The 20,345-nt window shown below is 45.0% G+C and overlaps 3 protein-coding genes across 5 annotated transcripts in view; 1 reads left to right on the top strand and 2 right to left on the bottom strand.

Moving 5' to 3' along the window:
* Nucleotides 1-509: 509 nt before the first annotated feature.
* Nucleotides 510-13,674, bottom strand: LOC135366766 (mediator of RNA polymerase II transcription subunit 1-like). Of its 2 annotated transcripts, XM_064599657.1 has the most exons (19): nt 13,594-13,674; nt 12,591-12,721; nt 12,388-12,466; nt 11,858-11,912; nt 10,677-10,806; nt 10,423-10,451; nt 10,137-10,208; nt 9,697-9,771; nt 8,983-9,050; nt 8,271-8,357; nt 8,074-8,185; nt 7,130-7,254; nt 6,961-7,067; nt 6,649-6,829; nt 6,474-6,569; nt 6,276-6,381; nt 3,710-6,158; nt 1,949-2,629; nt 510-1,374 (listed from the first exon to the last, which is right to left on the bottom strand). In XM_064599657.1, the coding sequence occupies exons 1-19, from the start codon at nt 13,661-13,663 to the stop codon at nt 1,351-1,353; spliced, it is 4,677 nt and encodes a 1,558-aa protein (XP_064455727.1). In that variant the 5' UTR covers nt 13,664-13,674; the 3' UTR covers nt 510-1,350. The 2 variants fall into 2 exon arrangements, with proteins under 2 accessions (XP_064455727.1, XP_064455726.1); XM_064599656.1 differs by having other exon boundaries at nt 510-2,629.
* Nucleotides 13,675-13,707: 33 nt separating this feature from the next.
* LOC135366764 (glyoxal reductase-like) lies at nt 13,708-17,813 on the top strand. The gene is made up of 8 exons (XM_064599655.1): nt 13,708-13,816; nt 14,981-15,058; nt 15,268-15,561; nt 15,813-15,904; nt 15,972-16,082; nt 16,461-16,554; nt 16,760-16,927; nt 17,329-17,813. The coding sequence occupies exons 1-7, from the start codon at nt 13,753-13,755 to the stop codon at nt 16,903-16,905; spliced, it is 879 nt and encodes a 292-aa protein (XP_064455725.1). The 5' UTR covers nt 13,708-13,752; the 3' UTR covers nt 16,906-16,927; nt 17,329-17,813.
* LOC135366763 (leucine-rich repeat flightless-interacting protein 2-like) overlaps nt 17,172-20,345 on the bottom strand; it is a 13,751-nt gene continuing 10,577 nt past the window's right edge. For both annotated transcript variants that reach the window (XM_064599653.1, XM_064599654.1), the window contains exon 12: nt 17,172-19,585. In XM_064599653.1, coding sequence (XP_064455723.1) covers nt 19,484-19,585 — 102 coding nt within the window. In that variant the 3' untranslated portion in view covers nt 17,172-19,483. The remainder of the gene's footprint in view (nt 19,586-20,345) is intronic.

Genomic DNA, 20,345 nt, shown 5'->3' with positions numbered 1-20,345 from the left:
GTAGGTTCTCCGAAGGTGCTGTGATGAAGGTACCACGTGGTAATGTGTGATGTCAGGTGATCTAAAAGAGCTTTGGACAATCCCCGTGCGGGTGATCCGGTCATTCGAACACAGGAATATTAGATACTTGGTTATCAAGGACGTTTCTCCGCAATATCTCGTGAAGGAACTGAAAGCCATCATAATGACAAAGCTAAAAGAAAGCCCAAGCTTTCCGCCACCAGTGAGAAACTACGCGTACGATACCATTAAGATTGAGCACTTTCCGCATAAGTCAAAAACGACTGATCCAGTGATCAACACTGAAGATGACACATTAATACTGCCGGACGAAAAAACTCTGCTGGAATCGCATATGATTAACGAAACAGAGCTTTCATTTTTCAAGCTGGAAGACTATATCAGATACAAGACGTCGAAGCACAGCGATGTATAACTCACAACACGGACAAGATATTGTTCATATGCTAGCGTGCGCTCGAAGAGGCAATGCTTCATGTGTCTTTCAGTGATAATATATAAATATTTTATTATGTATGAATGTGTTGGTATATGTACACATTTCATCAAAGTGTTACAGCTACACTGAAATGCTTTCCTTCATGTGTGAAGAGATTACGACATGAATGTACAATACTTACATGTTCAAGCCAAAGCGTATGGCGTTAATTATCAAGCTGCAGTTGCTTTCATCCACAGCACTTTTCCTGCGACTCCCAAGCACACAATACCAAATTCAGCTTGCAATAATTTCACATTTACGTCTCCGAGCTACTCTATAACAGCATCAGATTTATTGCACCATGTGAAAATTTGTGTTCTGGAAACAGAGCATTGCTGCTAGAGGATACGTCTGTGCTTACACTCTTCCCCTCTAATTTGCCCGTGGTATTGTGTGCAGACTACAGGAGTGATCATTACATGGTTAAGAATAACATTACATTCTCAAGAATCGGACTGTGACCCATACCATAAACTAGCTGGTAAGCAATGAATTCAGTGCACTGGCAGCCTTCAGAACTGCATCTTGACCATGTTAAATAGCGTTGCAAGTGCCAGAAATACCCTAACAATTAGGGTATTTCTGCTTCTATTACGGTAATGGTTAGGGCCTAACCTCAACACTAGAACCCAACAAGAAAGGAAGAAAGGGCAACCAAAGCGTTTGCAGAGCAATGTTTGGCTGTATCTAGCATGTCCCCTATAAGTGCTGTGAACGAAGAGAGGCAAGCATGGGCCACGTGCAATGTAACTGTATTCCACGTTGTCTCATACGTTATTCACATCAATCACCAAAAGTCTGGTAACTTCTTAAAGTTTAACAAGACGGGAGAACCTGCAACCAGCACATCACGAGGCACATCCCTCCATTATCTGTAAATGCAAATGACTCTGTGTAAACAAACGCCCGTCAGACTTACCCAACTAATCTATTTACAGCGCAGAATCTAGCAATGCAGTACCATTGCAATCCAGGTGCTACGACACAAAGTCTGAAACTTCTATAGTTACCAACAAATGTTTAAATAAAATGAAAATGTGTGCAGTAATGATCGGCGGAACGTTTTTCTACGCACAGCAGAAAGTCCCGAGGGTTCTTCCAGAATTGCTCGTGAATTCATGGACAGTATGACGTGCACTTGATACAGATGACAAATGACATGGTATATTTACAATGAATTATGTAACTGCTGATGCAAGCTCCCAAAATGCTTGACGTAAGTGCAACAACGAAAATAGAGAGAGTTGTTTGAGCCCCTCGGGAAGCCACTGCTTTAAGCCCGACTTAAGCCGACTTTAAGCCGCAGGTGCTTATTTTTGCCCTCTGATGCTACTGCTATTTACTGATCCCCACAATGGCTTCGTCCATCAAGTCATCGTCAATGACACACGGCGAAGGCCGCGAGATAGAGCTCGAAACAGAATGGTTTGACGGTGGGCTTCCCACCTGGGGGGACTTCAGGGGTGATGCCAGCGCAAAATAGGGTGACTTAGCACCCAGAATGGCTCCGGGGGACACAACGGCTTTTGTCGGCAACGGCGGCTCCTGGGCTCCTCCGTCTACCTTGGGACTCTGCCCCCGCGACGAGGCCCCTTTCCTGTCCACCAACTCGGGAAAGTCTATCACGAGTTCATCTTCCGGACTGCTCTCCTCGCTGTCCTTTGGCTTGGGAGGCCGCTGCGCCTTAAAGGCCGCGACAGATTCCTCCAGCGTCGTAGAGATGAGGTCGAACCGTGCCAAGTCCGAGGAAACTGCGTTTTCGGGGCCGTTCTTGGTGGCGCTGCTGGGCCTCGCATCGGTGCTGCTGCTCACTCGAGGGATTTTCTCGTCGTACTCTGGAAGATCTCCGGGCACGAGCAGCTCTGCCGGCTTTGTTAGCGGCCACTGGTCAAGAGGCGGCGCATCGGGTTTCGTTACGGAGGAACGAAAGCATTCTTCGAGCTCTTCCTTTGGCGTGGTGCCAACTTGTGGTGGTGGGGGCATGAGGCTGGCTTCCAGCGTGGAAGAGACCTTCTCTGTAGGTGTTAGCGCTCGGGCAGGCTCGGGTTTCTTCTCGGCACTTCGAACTGAAGGGCTCGTTTTGCTGGGGCCTGATGAACTGCTCTGTTTAGGTACAGTCGTCTGCACCTGACAGGACAAAGAATACAAAACCTTAAACCCTTTAACCGATACCACAGTGTCAATGCCCAATAGTAGACACGCCATGATTGTGAAGCACAGGTGAATGAACAGGCAAATGCCACCAGGGCGTTGGCATTAGAACTGGAGGTGCTCCTGGCAGGGGCAGATCCAGGATTTTTCTGAGGAGGGGGGGGGGGGGGGGGGGAATTGGGGGAACTTAGTGTTGTCTAGATGTATTGCTTTGTTAATTAAATCTACTTTTGTCATCAATGCTGAGACAATGCCGGAACGCACATGGTCTGCTGCAAACCAATGAGGGCACGGCCTACACAAATGGCGGAATGCACGGTCCCGTCATATACTTGCATTGTGTGTGACGGAATTCTACTAAAGCCAGAAGGTGCTCTGACCACTGTGAGAGCTGTCCAAAGTCTAATGCGCTAAACCGATGGGTCAGCTGTCCATGCGCAGCTCCCCCGTTTCCCTCTCTCCCCTATTGCTTGTGGAGCGACTTCACTGGTCCGCCCCCGCAAATATGGGTGCAACATTTCAAGGCGAGGCACATGTGGTTTCTTCTGTGAACCCATGCTGGTCTACGATAGCCCCCCTTAATGCTCCCTTGTGAGCGCAGAGACAAAAGAGCACTGCACCGGCTGCATTCTTAGGTAGGCCCAGGCCCGGCCCGGCCTACCTCTGATTTTACTGGCTCGGCCCCAGCCCGACGGCCCCATACCTAGCACAGGCCCGACCCAAGCCCAAATAATTTCTAGGTTTCCTGGCCCAGGCGGGCTGTAAAAGTTGGCAGTGGCTAACTGACAGTGGGGTAACAGAGCTTCCTGACCTAGTCTCCCGGCAAAGTAGGAGCCCAGGCCCATAATGTCAAACCCGAGCCCAGCCCAGGCCCGCAGAAAGAGGACTTTACCCGACCCAGTCCACGGGCTGGGCTCTGGCTTTCGGGTAAGCCCAACCCTGTGCAGCGTTCTGACAGACACTTCTCCACGTGGTTTCCCCAAACTTTACCCTCTCCCCTGTAGCAGAAGCAAACCCTTTCAGTGTATCCTATTCAGTTTCTGTTCAGGGCCTTACCTTTGAGGCTGACATTGCTGTTAGTGACGGGCTGCCTCCTCCACTGCTACTGCTGCTGCTGCTCGTTACCCTGGTGGACAGAGACGCAGACGATGACTGGACCTGTTGTACTGTACTCGGTGAAAAAGTCCTCTGCGGCGAGTGGCTCGATTTTCCTTGCCCGCTCGTCTTAGTGGTCGCTGGCATGACTGACGACGACGATAAGGACGGTGACTTCTTGCTCGGTAGAGTGCCCGGATTTCCCATAAGTCTTGTGGCTCCGCTGGGACTGCTTGAACTTTTGACTTTTGGTGAAGACAGTCCTGCCTTGGAAGACGAAACTTGCGTCTTTGTTTTACTCGAGGACTTGTAGACTCCAGATGTCTTCGTAACGGTCAGTTTGATACCGGATCCCTGCTTCACTGTGAACTGATCAGAGATGGTGTACTTCATCTTTCCTTCTGGGTTCTTCTGAGCTGCCTCCTTCTCCTTGAGATCTTTTGGTACTGTAACTGCCCCATCCTTCTTTTCGGTTACCCTGAAGGCGGGATCCACTTTTGGCAGTGCTTCTATTGCAACCGGAGCTGCTGCTGTGTTGGTGAGCTTTGCAATCACAGCACTGAGAGATCCTTTCCTTGATTTTGGAGGCCTGCTCATGTTGTTGCCAGAAGGAACTGAAGTAACTGACGTCGCTGGCATTATGGTGATGCTGGGGGGCGCCGATGAAGTTGGAGACGGAAGGGCGGGTGACGATTTTGCTGCGACGGGGGTTATGGTGGTCGAGGAAGGTAGATTTATATTTTTTAATTTAAGAGTAGCAGATGCTGACGAAGAACCTGACTTGGTGACGGAAAGCTTCGACGGGGAAGGCCCTGTAGAAGCACCACCGTGAACAGGAGAGACGTAACCTAGGTTTCCCGTACAGTTGGTTCCACTTGAACTACTTTTCTGTGGCACTGTTCCCGACTTGTGCTTCTGGCTCTTTCCAGATGAGGGCACTGGCGACTTTCTCTCGTGGTCCGACAGCTTTTGCGACGTCGAACTAGCCTGGACCCCAGGCGGAGACGGTTTTGTCAGCTTCTCCTGCCTCTGCCCGCTTGAGACGGATGGGCTTGCACTACCACTTGACTTTTTGTTGCCCGGGATGGACCTTATGGGTCCTTGAGATGCCTTCGCACTGAGGTTGAACGAACCTCCTGCATCCATGTCGAGGCTGATCTGGGCCGCGTCTGGAGGCAAGCCATGCAGCACTGCCACCTGTCCCTCTGGTGTCAGCTCTGCTTCTTCCATTCTCTTTCGCTTGCGTTCCTTCCTCGCGTCGGCTCTCTTTCTCGCATCCAGGTCCTTCGCCTTGGAAGGCTTGCCGTCTGACTTAGAAATCTTGAGTCCATCCCCCGACTTTTCTATCTTGAAGCTCGTGACCGGTGGCGACCCCGTGCGGGGCTTGGTGCCCTGCGCGGACACCCTCTCGAGGTCCCCACCGGAATGCAAGTTTTTTGGCCCGCTGTCTAGAGATCGTGAGCCCTCCCTTTCCAGCTTCAACTCTTCCCGCATGTCGAGTCGCGTCCCGTCGTCGCTTTTCAGCCGTTTCAACTTCCTGCACTGCAGGCGTGAGCTCAGCTGATCGCCGCCGTCTGCTGTCTCTCCTTCTCTGCCGGACGCCATTCCCGACGCACCCTCGCCCGTGGGGAAGTAGCCGTCCCCGTGGGAGGCGAGGAAAGAGTCGCTACCCTGGGACCCGGAGAAGCCGTCAGCGCTGCCCGATTCAGCGGGGTTCAGGAGAGATGACGGCATCTTCCCCTGCCCCGCCTCTGACTCTAAAAAAGGCTCCCCGTGAAGAACGTTTTCCATCTTGGGGAATGGCGATGCGGTGCCTTCGAACTGTAAGGACAACCCGCCTGTGTCATCCAGGTCACAAGGTGTGAGAGAGAGAGCCTCGTCCTCGCTCGGCTTGCGCTTGGGGCTCCTGCCGTCCAACGTCCCTTTCCTTTTCCTCTGTTTCCGAGGCTTAGGTTGGCCTAAAAAAGGAAACGCCACTGCTTGCGTCGGGGAGTTTGCGGCCGGAACGTCGCTTAGCATGCTCATCAGCATCATGTTGGGAGCGCCCCCTTTCCCCTGGGGAAAGTTGCCCCCGGTCTGCCCGAGAATGTTGCCCAGGGTGCCGCCCCTCTGCTGGTCTCCCACGTCGTACGCTTCGAGGTCCCCTAGCGGCGATTCGGGCTCCACGTTTCCGTCCGCCGCCGTCTTGGTTCCCCCTACTTTGGACGGTCCGTTAGTCCCAAAATCGCCCCCACTCCCTCCCCCACCAAAGGCTGTCCCTCCTCCCCCGTAACCGGGTAGGTGCGGAAGGTAGGAAGGACCACTGCTGTTCAGGGCACTGTAGTACGAGTCTGTCTGGCTTGAGAGGCGCATCTGTTGTCCTTGAGCCTTGCGGATGACGGCACGCATCGTTACTGGGATTGACAGGCATCTGTTCCGAAAGGGTTATGAATGTACGGGTTATTAAAATTACTCAAGGTTATCAATCTTCCTTCGAGAAATATATATGGCAACTGCAGGCAGTATTGTCAAGCAAGAGATACATTACCGCTGTACGACTTTGCTTGCATACTCGTCCGTGCAAATGTTGATGTCACTATTCAACGTGTAAATGCGGCACTTGACATTCGTTATTTCATCCAGGTTGAGGTCAACTGGGTGAGAACGAGGGTCCTTAGATACCAGCAACGCTGTACAACAGCCGCCATTCCGAAATGGCACCACTGTACGATTGTTCTACATTTACCTGTTGCTAAAGATTCATCGAGGGGATGCTCAAATGAAATACTGATGTTGGATATGGAGGTGGTGTTTACTTCAAACTTGTGCGAAGAGTTCAGATCTGCCAGGGAGATGTGAAACTCCGTGTAAAGCTTCTGAACTTCATTTCATATGTGTTAGCAAAATGGAAAATTTCTTACTTTGCCTGCTGGAGGGACGAACACAGCTTGCAATGAGGGAATTGAAGAGAAGCTGCTGCCGCAGGAACACTAGGATTTGAGGCACATGAGTTGGATGGGTGAATGGCACCCCTGACACCATTACTCCTTGTAGTTCGGAACTTCCGGTGAGATAGTAGCAATGGTGTTGATCTGGCAACGTCTGCATGCATCAACACAGCAAATTTGGTAAGGGTTGGTAAACTCTCACAATTCGCACCATAAAAAAAACTATATCACGATTTGACACATGGCAGATGAAGCGTGGTATTTAAGCATAAAAAGGATACTCACCACGTTAAGTCCCCTGTCTGACGACCCGCTCAATTTTCCGTCTGATGCTTGCGTTATAATTAAGGACAGAAGCGGCTGACAAGAAGTGGTGTCGGCACATTCAATATCTGTGTGGCAGACGTGTTATGAACGATGCTGCTAAGCATTAGCAAGTTGAAAGACTACTCACTGGTAACGGTTTGTATTTTCCGAACGAGCACAAGAGCCATGGGAATCGGCTTTGGCAGTTTCAATACAAAACTAGCCGGAAGAGTAGTACTGTTGAGGTTACTCAGAGCAGCAAATGATGGCAGGCTAGGAAAGAGGCATTCAGGTCTACATTTACGCATCGATAAATTGTATCTAATTTATTCATATAATATGAATACCGCCTGAAGTTTTAGGGTTTTACCGGATTCTTCCCCGAATTTGCACCCCGAATTGAAGGTTGCCTCTTTAGGGTGAAACCCCGATTTTTACCCGGCAAATTTCCCTCACTGGGATGTCTGTAGGAATGCACTAACTTACTTGTTTTGCAGAAAAATGCAGTTACATCACCGTTTGTACCAAACCGCTACAATTAGTTTGAATAACTCAGCCCGATTTCTCGCCAAGTTTAGCGTACTGGAAGTTTTTTCACCCGGATTTGCATGAAATTAGTCCACATGTTTATTTACCCGATTTTTACCCCCCGAATGTAGGAAAGAATATTTCCCGAAAACTTCAGGCTCTAAATATAAATAGGGCCCTGTATTTTCAGGTTTTATGTTGTTTTTTTTAAATCGAAGGGGGTAAGAATAAGGTGTTATTTCAGGGGCCGTAAAACACGGTAACATCGGGCAATATCGGGTGGGACAGCAGATTTCTGGGTGGAAAATTAAAAAAGGAGTGCTCCTCGCGTTTTACGTGAGCATGAGGTGCGGAACATAGCATCCTCCAGTGCCGGTATCCGTGGCTGAATTTGCACTTTGCCAAGCTAGTTTACGGGTTTTTTTGGGTTTTACCTGAATGACAATGATGCAAATCGGGGTCTTATCAGGTTTTACCCTGAAACACAGGGCCCTAAGTATGAACATTGGCTATTGTGTTAGCTGCTGCTAGGCATGCTGTTTTATAATGGAGAAATAATCGTACCTCTTCCCATCTTGCACTGTGACAGTAATGAGCGACACAGTCTGCAGTTTATGTGCGGAAGAGCTCTCGATGCATACAAATACCGAGTGACCCAATTGCTTTTCCAATATTGCTGGAAATCATCGGAGAAGAAGTACCGTCAGTTTGGACAGATAATGCGCACGGTAGCAAATGGCAACTGCCCTGTGACTACGCACCATCCACCGTAAGTGGTATTGATGATCGGCTTTCAAGGTCGAGTAGGTCATACGGTGAGATGAAGAAAGTTAGCTTCATGGGATGGCCTGTAACAATAAGAAAGCTAGTTACTGTATGTTTCATCGTAAAGTATGATGAGAAGGATATGTATCAGATCATAGATACGGAGTATATTTAGAGCCTGAAGTTTTAGGGTCTAACCCAGATTCTTTCCCGAAATTGCACCCCGAATTGAAGGTTGCTTCTTTAGGGTGAAACGCGATTTTTACCCGGCAAATTGCCCTCACTGGGACGTCTGTACGAATGCACACTAACCTGTTTGGCAGCAAATACTGCTACATCACTATTTGTACCAAACCAGTACAGGTAGTTTCAGTAACTGAGCCCAATTTCACCCCAAATTTAGCATACTGAAAGTTTCGTCACGCAAATTTGCATGAATTTAGAGCGAAAGTTTATTTACCTCGTTTTTAGCCCCCCACCCCCACCCACAGGTTTAGAAAAAACACATAGTTCCCAAAAAACTTCAGGCTTTAATTATATTTATATGTGATGATAAAGAGCAGTATGGGCTGCTCTTTCATAATGTTCCTTCCCAAATAATCACCTGAGAGGCAGTTCTTGCCAGTTCTTAATTCAAGCAACCCCCAAACATCCCACCATGCTCCCTGGGTCAACCCCAGTGCAGGGTACAAACAAGTGTCCACTTACCCCCTTTCCTGGGTTGTAGGATCCCCACTGGAGACTTATGTACAAGATTACTGGGCTCGTTCATGAAACTGGAAAAGAACAGAGCCATGTAAACCAGTAACCACTGCACACTGGCTGCCATCTCATTTTCTTTTTCTTGCACTGTAAGAACGAGAGTACTTTAGACCACTACATGACAAGCTAAAAAAACGATGATATATAAATAGAGCCTGAAGTTTTAGGGGTTTACCCGATTGTTCCCCGAATTTGCACCCCGGGTTGAAGGTTGCCTCTATAGGGTGAAACCCCATTTTTACCCGGCAAATTGCCCTCACTGGGATGTCTGTAGGAATGCACTAACTTACTTGTTTGGCAGAAAAATGCAGTTACATCACCGTTTGTACCAAACCTGTACAGTCAGTTTGAGTAACTGAGCCCGATTTCTCCCCGAATTTAGCATACTGGAAGTTTTTTCGTCCAAATTCGCATGAATTTAGTGCACATGTTTATTTACCCGATTTTTACCCCCCGAATTTAGAAAAAAATATTTCCCGAAAACTTCAGGCTCTCTATATAAATAACATTCTACAGTGATTACAAGCATACTGGTGCATAAACAACTCTCTGCACCAAGATCATGTTTCAGCTGTGCAATATGGGCCCAGAAACTAGTAAATTATTTTATGTGAGATGACAATATTCAGAGTGGTAAAAGCGCCATTCAACTTTTTTTACCTCTGTAACTGCGACAGTATGCTCAGGTCAGTTTCCAAGGCTTGGAGTGCAAGGTATGCCTTTGTCTTCTGCTTCCTAAAGCAAAAATGGAACAATGGTACTGACAGCAACCATAGCTTTCAGAAAGAAAACAAAAACTCTGGTCTGTAGGTGGCTATCATATCCATATCAAACAGGGAATGCAGCTCCAGGAATAGTATCACATGCAGCAATAATATTGCAGAAATGTGTCACTTTTCTAAGTGCACCTTCTGGTTGGCCTGAAGCTTTAATGGCCACTTTAATGGTTCATTACTGGTAACACAGGCACAGCAATGATCATGGAGGACAGTTCTTGGCTGATGTCAATGTCCCTGAAGTTCCCGGATGTGAATGTGTTAATTAGCTGGCTCATCATTCTGAGCACCATCACTGTTACTGAAACATTGTTGGGGACGTACTTATCTGCATTCAGTTGATAAATAGATGCAAGGCCTTCGAGATGACTAGTAAATTCGGCAAAATCACCATGCCTGCAAAAGAAACATGAAAGCTATTTGATGTAAGGGGCACAAAACTGCACTAGAGATCTGGAGTCAAAACAGCTCTTACCACGTTTAACCCTAAACATGAGGCTCTTTTTAAATTGACTTATTTAGTATCGAGACCATTAAAATAACAACAGCTAGCGTAGACGAAGCACGGGATTACGCTTACACGTAGCTTGTGTACTGCTCGACAACTCACCTGAGTACTTCAGTCAATTCAGGGCAGCTCTAAAAACGAGAAGGAATAAAAAAAGCTCTTTACTCATCCGATTCTGTTACATCCATACGTCAAGATCATTAAACATGCTTTTCAATTGGCTGTGTGAACGACAAGAGTAACGAAACCTTTCTCATCTTTCTCTTACAGTGCCATAAGATTGTATATCAGCACCTAACATGGATCAATCCACAACACAATAGTCAGATTGTTTTTTTTAGGGCAAATCAGCTTACCACTGGATCACCATGATGAGATATTTTGACGTCTCTAACTTCCCCTGAAGGCTCCAGGAGCACTTCAACATAGAACATGTCAGAACTGATGAAGCACTCTTGGGTCCCTGGTCCAGCACTGAAGATCAGCCTGGACGAACGAAAGATGACAACACATTACCGTGAAGAAGAGCTATTGATACCATTTATATGGGTAGTCACTATAGCACATTAGACTTTCGTCCTCAATTAAACTGCTTGGGTTAATTATCCTATGCTTTACAACCTGCTAGCAGCAAACTTACAAAAATACTACTCCCTCTGTTCTGCCACAAGAGAGAGGTATATTTGAGTTATTCCAATGTGCCGGCCATATGACAACCTTCCATTCGAATGCCTTGGGCATGTAAAACACATATCATTATACATATATGCAGGGTGTCCCAGCTAACTGTGAACATATTTTTTAAAAATATATATAACACTTTTTCCAAGATGAAATTAACTGCAATATAGCATATGCTGAAGGGCACTCCCTAGGAGGGCATTAGCAAAGTCCAAAGGCAATGTCTTAATTAACTTTCATTAATTAACTTTTTAATTATAAAAGCTACAAAGTTGTCCCAATGAGAACATCTGTTCCTTTCGGTCACCTGATATCGTAGCCGTTTTCAGAACAAAAATCTCTTCGATAGATCGCCCGCAAAAAATTCGTGAAGGAACGCCATTTTTTTTCTTAATTTTGTTCATTGCACTTCTTAGAAGACGCGTCTTTCCTTCACCCCCAATGTGTCGAACGGATTTTTGTTCTGAAAACGGCTACGATATCAGGTGACCGAAAGGAACAGATGTTCTCATTGGGACAACTTTGTAGCTTCTATAATTAAAAAGTTAATTAATGAAAGTTAATTAAGACATTGCCTTTGGACTTTGCTAATGCCCTCCTAGGGAGTGCCCTTCAGCATATGCTATACTGCAATTGATTTCATCTTGGAAAAAGTGTCATATATATTTTTAAAAAATATGTTCACAGTTAGCTGGGACACCCTGTATATCTGGATACATTTATAAAAGCATTTCACATTGCATTTTGACTTGCCAATTTACGAATTAAGGCTGCACACAACAACTAAAACATTTCTTAGATGTTTTAGATGTCACATTTAGCATCAATACTATAAAAGTAAGTAGTGCAACCATACCCCTGCTGACGTGTGATGGTATCTAGTCGTTCGACCATACCCTGCATGGAAGAGACTGGAAGCAAATGTACAACACACATTGTAAAGTCTGAAGTTTAATATGACAACAGTGTTTCACGCGGAGACATGCAATAAAATTTCTCACTGCTGTCGCAGAAGTTAATACGTCAAGTGAATTTCCTGTTCCACAGACACAAATTATTGTTTACATTTTGCAGTAAAGCATTCCAGATTATGACAAATATAAGAGTACAGCATCTACGAGGCATATGAGAAAATTCTTGCATACGACGATGTATAAACTGCAACAGACTGTGTTATAGGGTGTACCCCTCCAACAGCTGGTTTTTTGTATCTTTTTCTGTGAAATAATGGGCTTTCTTCCTTTTTCATACAATCAATCTATACTGAAAATACAACTGTACTGACAGTACATCCATCAGTGCTCTGTCCATAACTTTCAACGCTGCATTATTTGCCATGTTATGCTCCTAGCTAGTAAGGAAGGTGCTAGGGTGGTGCAGCCATACCTTTCATTGACTTCTGTATCGTGTCCAAACATCTTTGTAGTTGGCTCCGCTCAGTGTTATCTATGAGGTGATGTTTTTCCTAATGAAGACAGAAAGGCAAAACATTGTGTAACAGTAAATACTACATGTGCAACTAATAATAAGTGTATATAAGTACAGTATGATTTTCACCAACAGAAATTGCATGAATAACTTCTACTAACTGTGAGGGCCATTCGAAGCGCCTTTGCCATGTCCCCCCATGGCTTGTACTGGTTTGTTTTTGCACGCAGCTTCTCCAGAAGGTTTCCCAGGGGACTCTCTTTCGCATTCTCTTTGCTGACTTGCGGAGGAGCTGAAAAGAGCAACACGACTCTCGCCTGTTAGGGGTGTCGGAAGTCCCTCGCCACAGGGTGGGCGAGCTGAAGTTCGCAGGATTGGTACATCAAGAACGCTCCATGTAGAAAGATAAATTTAAAATAAAAAACCAAACACAATGTACTACATGACACATACTACATGCAATTATTTGAGATATGGTGCTGTGAAAATAGCTTCACCTTACTTGCGTTAGGCAATGGCGATATTTAGGTTTGAAATGTGTTTCGTGTTGGGGCTAGGAGTAGTGATGCTAGTAGTAAATACTTGCCAAGTAACAAATTATACACATTCTTAAAAACGATAACTGCAGTAGTCACAGTTCATGCTGATGGACATGCAAATCCTGGAAAAATATGCCTTGTAGGAGAATGTCAGGAACCTCTATACATCAAGGGGGGCAGGGAGGGGGAGAGGTCCCACAGCCCAACCTTCCGACGTCCTGCCTGTTAAAATACTGGAAACAACGTAATCGCTAGACAGACACCAGCCAGATGAAACCTTCGTGCGACACAGTCAACCATGTCTTGCAGGCAAGCTGACCTTTAGCGCGTGATTAAGTATACCAACAACTCAGAAAATTTAAGAACTGAAAAGACGCGAGTGCCAGCGAGTTTCATTACTGAGTGGGGACTTGCATTGAATCAGTCACAAAGTGTGCAAATAATGTGGTCACGCTATTGATTGCTAAAATGGTTATGCACTAACGACAACGATATTTGTCGCTGGCAATCAACTTGTGTCCGCAGCTTACGTGCGTGTTACATGCTTCTCTTGCGTGTGTTACTCACATATAACGAGCAACTTTGAATTGCATACCACAACCGCAATGGTTCAGAAATCGCTTGCCTTCAATTAAATCTTTAATCCCAACTTGAGGAGTTGGATTTGCATCCACGGCCTTGTCGATGGCCGCCATTATTCCTACTATCGCGCTGCGGTGGCGCTACGCGCTACTGCTGCTTGTTGTTGTTGTGGTTTTTGTTTCGATATCGTGACCTTGTTGACATGTCGCTTTCAGCATGCTCACGGCTTCTATTGAATAACGGCGTTAGCCTGCCCATCATAGGTCGTAAGTATACCATTACGCGTTACTATAAGGCGTTTAGCTGTGGTCTCAAATGTGCACTCATCTGTCTACGAATGCATGCTTGAGTTTTACGTGAAAACATGCATCAAAGCAACAAGCGCCAAAGCCTTCGGTGTAGTTGCCGGAATTGACAGTAGACGCGAGGGGCTCTTCGCTTCACGCCTCTACAATGACAACATGATGTTCACAGTTTGTCGACCTTACAAGCTAAGATTGCACATTACTGCTGAGGACCCCCTACACCCCTTATTCCTTGGCGATAACCCGCTCACTTTCTTTAAGTGACCCCTCTTTCTCGCGGAACTCGAACAGGGGAGCTTTTGTTACTTCAGCTTTCCACAAATATCAGCAATGGCACACAAAGCTGTTACAACTTTGATGTAACTGTAATATACTGACCCCCCTGCCCCCTCCCTGCACTTGCGGTACTTGGTAAACCACTTCACATATTTAATGTGGGAGGTGCCCTACAATCATAAGAACTCGTAAATGGAAAGGAGACGTCTCTGCCAGAATACAGTTCTTGTCAATGTGCGAGAGCATATGACACTGTGCCAGTGTTCTGCAAGTTGCTCTCCTCTAGTTACCTCATGGTCCTCACTTTATAATTTTTTAATCCTAGTTGTCTCGTGATGCAAAGCCACAAATTATCATTAACTTTGTTTTTATAGTACAACTAACCCTGCTTTAATGTCGAAACTACATACAAACCGGCTTCCATCTGCAGCCTTGCACACGTATTCAGAAGATAGGACGGGACAGAGAGGAAAGATGTAGATGAGCTGTTTATTGTGCAGAGGTTGAGCTAAGAATGGACGACGTAGATGAGCTGTTTATTGTGCAGAGGTTGAGCTAAGAATGAGGGATGTAGATGAGCTGTTTATTGTGCAGAGGTTGAACTAAGGATGAAGGATGTAGATGAGCTGTTTATTGTGCAGCGGTTAAGCTAAAGCTAAGAATAACGTATGTAGATGAGCTGTATATTGTGCAGAGGTTGAGCTAAGAATGAACTTGATTCAGACCTTGAGCAACCTTGACCCTTTTCTTCTTTGCTTACGTGACATATTGAACTACGTACAGCATGTTCCCACACTTCTGAGGCATACTATAAATGTTAATATTACTATTATCATCTTTGTGTCCCAGTTGGCACCTACCGCATACAGTGCAATGTGCTGCAGCACCTGCTGAAAACTGCAACACAGTGTGGCTATCGTTTAATTGGTGAGTGCATAGTTATACCGTGCAGTACAATATAATCTATATAGTATAACTGAGTATGATACAATTTCACAGTATAACCTAGTTTTGTGCACATGTTGCTGATTTGTCTACAGTCTGGAACTAAATTAACTTTGTACCTAAACTAACACTGTTGCTATCAATATGTTTTATGGTGAACTACAATCTATGCCAATGCATAACCTTTACAGACACTGCCCCCGGCTACAAAAATGAGGAAGTCCTAAAACAATTCCTTTCGGAATTGCCTCAGTTTGGGCTTCAAAGGTCCGAAATCTTCATCAGCAGCAAACTGTCGCCAGCTGACCACGGTACAGGGAAGTGCAGAACAGCCGCGACTGATATTTTAAAGAGACTCAGCATCGAAAAATTGGACCTTCTCCTCATCCACTGGCCTGGAGCTCGGGGTCTAAAATTATCAGATCCCAAACATGCTGAGCTTCGGAGGGAAAGCTGGTTGGAACTGGAGCAGATGTACAAAGAAGGTATATAACTGACACTGTCTGTACGTGTCAAGAAAGGTTTGTGACCTTGTCAGACCTGTGCTATGGCACGCAAAAACAGGAGACAGGATGTTGTTGAACGCAAGTAAAGCATTTTTGCGCACGATAAACTGCAACTTGTGGAGTAGCTTCGTGTTTGCACCAGCTGGAAGCTCTGGCACTGTTCTCTGTAAACAGCATGGCAAGCATTCACAAGGAGTTAGATACTGACATATGTATTGTGTGCCTTGCAGGGAAATTTGCTTCAATAGGTGTTTCGAATTACACAGTGAAGCACTTAAAGGAGCTGCTAACATACTGTTCAGTAAAGCCGACAGTCAACCAGGTGAGATAGCACCTTTTTTGTGTGCACCACTGGCTAATACTAGCTTGTCATGTTGCCCCTCTTCAAGGTCGAATTTCACCCTCACTTGGTGCAAGAAGAGCTTCTAAACTTTTGCAAGGACAATGGGATTGTCCTGCAGGCATATTCTTCACTTGGTGCGGCCGATGGTGTCAGTGCTGTAAGTACCAAGTTTTACTGCAGTATCCAAGAAGCAGTTACTTTGACATGCACATAAAAGGAACGGGATTCAACGGGAACGGGAATTTTCGTACTTTAGTGCCCCTTTGACCACAATCCCTCTCAAAAGTGTGCTAAAGTAACATTATGGCACAGCGCATCTGAAACACAAGCCACAAAACCTATATTGTTGTGGTTTAATTTTTTTTTTTTTTTTTCCAGTCTCAGAGTATGAAAGTCCTAAAATCCGGTCCTAATCAAAACTAGGTTTTGCTCCAGATTAAAGCCGAAGGTTACAAATGCAATAGATGCACAAACAATCCCAATATCAACTTGTCGATTGTCTCGATGTTCTCTCATACTGTTGTCTGCCTTGCAGATTTTAAATGAGCCTGTGCTTATCGACATTGCAAAACAGCACAACAAAACCGTAGCACAGGTTACACTTCGGTGGGCTCTTCAGCTTGGCGTTGGCAAGTACCACATTCGCTCAGTAGCATGCTCTTCCTGCAAATTAATGGTCACTGTGTTGAGTACAGCTCGCTGTAATCTAACTCTAGCTGTATGACCTCATTCTATGCTACCAATGGCAGCATAGAAATATTACGGCACACTTTTGTTTTGTCAGAGTATCCCAGCCATGCACAAACTAAGTAGACCTTTCCTCTTCCGTCACAGGTATCATACCAAAGTCGAGCAACGCCAAGCGCATCAAAGAGAACGCCCAGCTTTTTGATTTCGAGCTCTCAGCCGAACAAGTTTCAGCCATCAGCAAACTGAACAAAGGAAAGCATTACTGCTGGGATCCAAGTGGCATACCTTGAGAAAATGTGAAACCAGCACTCGGTAAATATGTCTTTGCTAGATCCTTGTTGTTTTTAATCAGAAGGATAAATTGAGTGAGGTCGTGTGGAAGAGCAGATTTTTTTAACAGCAAAACTGCATCTCACATGAGCATGAGATGCAGTGCTGTGCACCTTTGCGCATTCGTGAGTGTGGCTGAATTTGTACCTTGGCAAGTTTGGCTTGGAGGGCTTCCAGAAGTGATGACTATGCAAATGGAGGTGTGGAAACAGGTTTAACCCCCAAAGATAATTGAGAAGATATTTTATTTTGTTATCACGACCATTTGACGATACAAAATGAAGGCAGAATGTGCAGCACTTGTTTTTCTGCACTTTCTTACCTACCAGTAAGTACAAAAAAATGTGCTTCACAATATAATTTAATTTCCATTCTCTTTACAGCTCAAGCTGGAACCTGTATAAAAAAAAAAAATAGCCCAACTCTTCTTACACACTCGGCATACCAATTGCCACTTTATACTTACTTACATGTCTAGATACACCCCACAATAGCGATTCCCAATATGGCGTATTAAAATATGTAGAAAAGTCTCTGCATAACAATGCCAAGTATTCTCCCCTACAACTTGTATCTAAGCGTTGCGTCATCGCGACGGGCTATACTAGACAGTGGAAAAAGACCAGCCCGCAGGAAAAGTTTTGTGCAGCATTGCAACACTGTCACCAAATGCCTCTCCACGACAGTGATGCCCAAGTGCAAGAAAAAGAAGATAAGCTATTCGAATGCTAGATATTCCATATGGTACACATTTATGTTACATAAAATGTTTCCCCCCCCTCCCCTTCAAGTCCCTTCCTCTCCAGTGAAACGCCGGAAAGGGGTTTCATTTTCGAATGTGCCTAATAGTAAAAAATGTTCTATTGCACTTTGTCTCGTTTCTGGCACACAGTTTGCGGAAACTGCTGCCCAACCGCGGCAGCGTTGTGTAGCCCATCGATACATCGTCCGTAAAAAAAACAACAGGCACTATTGTCGGTTCATAAAAAAGACAGTGGTCTTCAAAGTTTGCGTGCCATGTTGAAAACCCGCATCACGTTCTACGCTACGCACTTTGCAAAGGAAGCTAAAAATGATGGCGGCATCAAGTCCTAGTCAGGACACACACGTTTCAAGCAGGCCAAACAGCTTAGCAGAAGTGAACTATTAAACTACAGAAAACCATACAAAAACTTCAGCACCCCGGAAAAGGAAGGGAAAAAAAAAAAACTACAAATATGATATCAGCTTGAACACAATGCACCAACTTTCAAAGAAACACAAGGACAAAAGGGAAAAGTAATGCATTGCACATCTGCTTCACATCGAAGAAGTGGGACATAAATATACAGGGTGTCCACCGTAACTATAGAAGTAATTTTTCAAAATAGAAAAATGACTTTTTTCCCAGTTTTAATCAATGGCGATGTATTCTACGCCTAAAGGCCCACCTTAAGAGGGCACAGGCAAGCTTCTGTGTCCGATGCATTAATTAACTTTCATTAATTAACTTTTTAATTATCAACGATAGAAGGTTGACCCAATGAGAACATCAAATCCCCTGGGGTCACTGGTAACATTTCCGTTTTCGGAACATAAATCGAGAGAGTTTTGGCGCGAGGAAAGGGCCTGGAAATAAGGCAATCTGGTGGTCGTTTTTCGACGATTAAGTAGAAGCGCTCCCGTTTTCCTATCCTCTGTATGTGGGGGAGGGAAAACACTGTCGCAGGGGGGGACAGATTGGTTTGACAGCTATTTCTCACCGCTTCATACACAGGAAATGAAAACGAGAGCGCTTCTACTTGAGCGTCAAAAAATGACCACCAGAGCACCTTATTTCCAGGCCCTTTACTCGCACTATAACTGCCTCAATTTTTGTTCTTCGAATTTTGTTCTCAATTTTTGTTCGAAACGGTAACGTTACCAGTGACCACGAGGGATCCAATGTCCTCACTGGGTCAATCTTATATCGTTGACAATTAAAAAGTTAATTAACGAAAGTTAATTAATGCATCGTCACAGAAGCTTGCCTGAGCCATCTTAAGGTGGGCCTTTAGGCGTAGGGTACATTGCCATTGGTTAAAACTAGGAAAAAGTGATTTTTCTATTTTTAAAAATTGCTTCTATAGTTACGGAGGACACCCTGTGTATTGAACCTTCTCATTTTTTCCTCATGGCACATTACTCTAGAACAGGTGTCACACGTACAAATTTCTCAGTTCAATAACAGAACCAAATAACTTAACACCAAAAGATATCCAGCAGCTTACAGCCGGGACAAAATAAAACGGTCTCACTGTCGCAACTTTGACACACAAGGAGGGAGAGGGGGAAAAAAATCACAGGCTCTCTCTTCACACATGCACCACTCACTGATATGCCCATGGAAATGGAGTTGTCTCCGCAGGTAACAACCAACGTTTGTTTAACCGTGGCTGATGTAGGACGTGCAGCGACCTTGAACCACGTTTTCCTCTCTTTACATGCCCTGTCTGTTACACAACCCTTGAGGGTATTGCCTGAGTACAATAGCATAGTAGCCAAAGCATCTTGAGAAACTCATTTGAGAGCGTTCCGGGCTGATTTGAGCTTGTCTATCCTCTTCTGGAGGTGTTGATTGGCCGTCTCGAGCTCCTCTATTCTCACTTGGGCTTCGCGGCACTGGGTCGGGAGAGAGTGCAATTTGTTAAGTAGCACCGAATAAATCATAAAAGTTTACCTTTTTTTTCTTTGCAGGCATAATAAATATCTAGCGGATTGCATGTAGTTATCAAAATGACATCGCTGTTGATTATGCTTAGGGCCTGACTTTTTAGGGTTAAACCCGTATCCGCCCGATATTTACCCCCCGAACAAAATCTGTAAAATTCGGGTTTAACCCGAATCTACCCGAAAACATCCGGGTCACGTGGCACACTCATAAGCGTGCATTAAAATAAAGTTTGATAACATTGCTAAACATTAGTTCCATGTTAAGACAAATTTTTATTAAACAAAAAAAAATCACCCTAATACACCCGAATTCCAGACGACAGAATATGCCGTAACGGGATTTAACCCGAATACACCCGAATTTTCAAATGAAAAATATCACCCGATATTTACCCCCGAATTTGGCCAAAAATAAAACCCGAAAAAGTCAGGCCCTAATTATGCTTAGCCCCTTGTGTTTGACTTTTTGTGTGTGTACATTATTTTTTTTCAAATCAGGGGGTGTAAAAGTCAGGTTTATGTTTGAAGCTGTAATACAGGGTAAAATTGAGTAGTACATTGCAATCTTGTTAGTTCAAACTCAAAGGTGCACAGTAGTGCCAGGTATGTAGTCCATACTGATAACAGTGAGATTGAGGGACAAAAAAGTACACAAATGACACAAAATCTCAAACACAGCTCACACTTCGCATTAATTTCACATACAAAA

Source organism: Ornithodoros turicata, chromosome 8, assembly GCF_037126465.1.
Source record: "Ornithodoros turicata isolate Travis chromosome 8, ASM3712646v1, whole genome shotgun sequence".
In the NCBI taxonomy this organism is placed as follows: domain Eukaryota; kingdom Metazoa; phylum Arthropoda; class Arachnida; order Ixodida; family Argasidae; genus Ornithodoros; species Ornithodoros turicata.
This window is presented reverse-complemented; position numbering and strand designations above follow the sequence as displayed.

What these genes read in the sequence shown, in the direction of transcription:
- LOC135366766 (XM_064599656.1), bottom strand. Translation starts at nt 13,663, where the DNA reads ATGGCGGCCATCGACAAGGCCGTGGATGCAAATCCAACTCCTCAAGTT. An exon ending in AATACCACTTACGGTGGATG is followed by an intron (nt 8,186 to 8,270) that starts GTGCGTAGTCAC and finishes GATGATTTCCAG; the next exon opens with CAATATTGGAAAAGCAATTG. An exon ending in CAGCAATGTCAGCCTCAAAG is followed by an intron (nt 2,630 to 3,709) that starts GTAAGGCCCTGA and finishes TTGTCCTGTCAG; the next exon opens with GTGCAGACGACTGTACCTAA.
- LOC135366764 (XM_064599655.1), top strand. Translation starts at nt 13,753, where the DNA reads ATGTCGCTTTCAGCATGCTCACGGCTTCTATTGAATAACGGCGTTAGC. An exon ending in TAGCCTGCCCATCATAGGTC is followed by an intron (nt 13,817 to 14,980) that starts GTAAGTATACCA and finishes TTTGTGTCCCAG; the next exon opens with TTGGCACCTACCGCATACAG. An exon ending in GTGTGGCTATCGTTTAATTG is followed by an intron (nt 15,059 to 15,267) that starts GTGAGTGCATAG and finishes TAACCTTTACAG; the next exon opens with ACACTGCCCCCGGCTACAAA.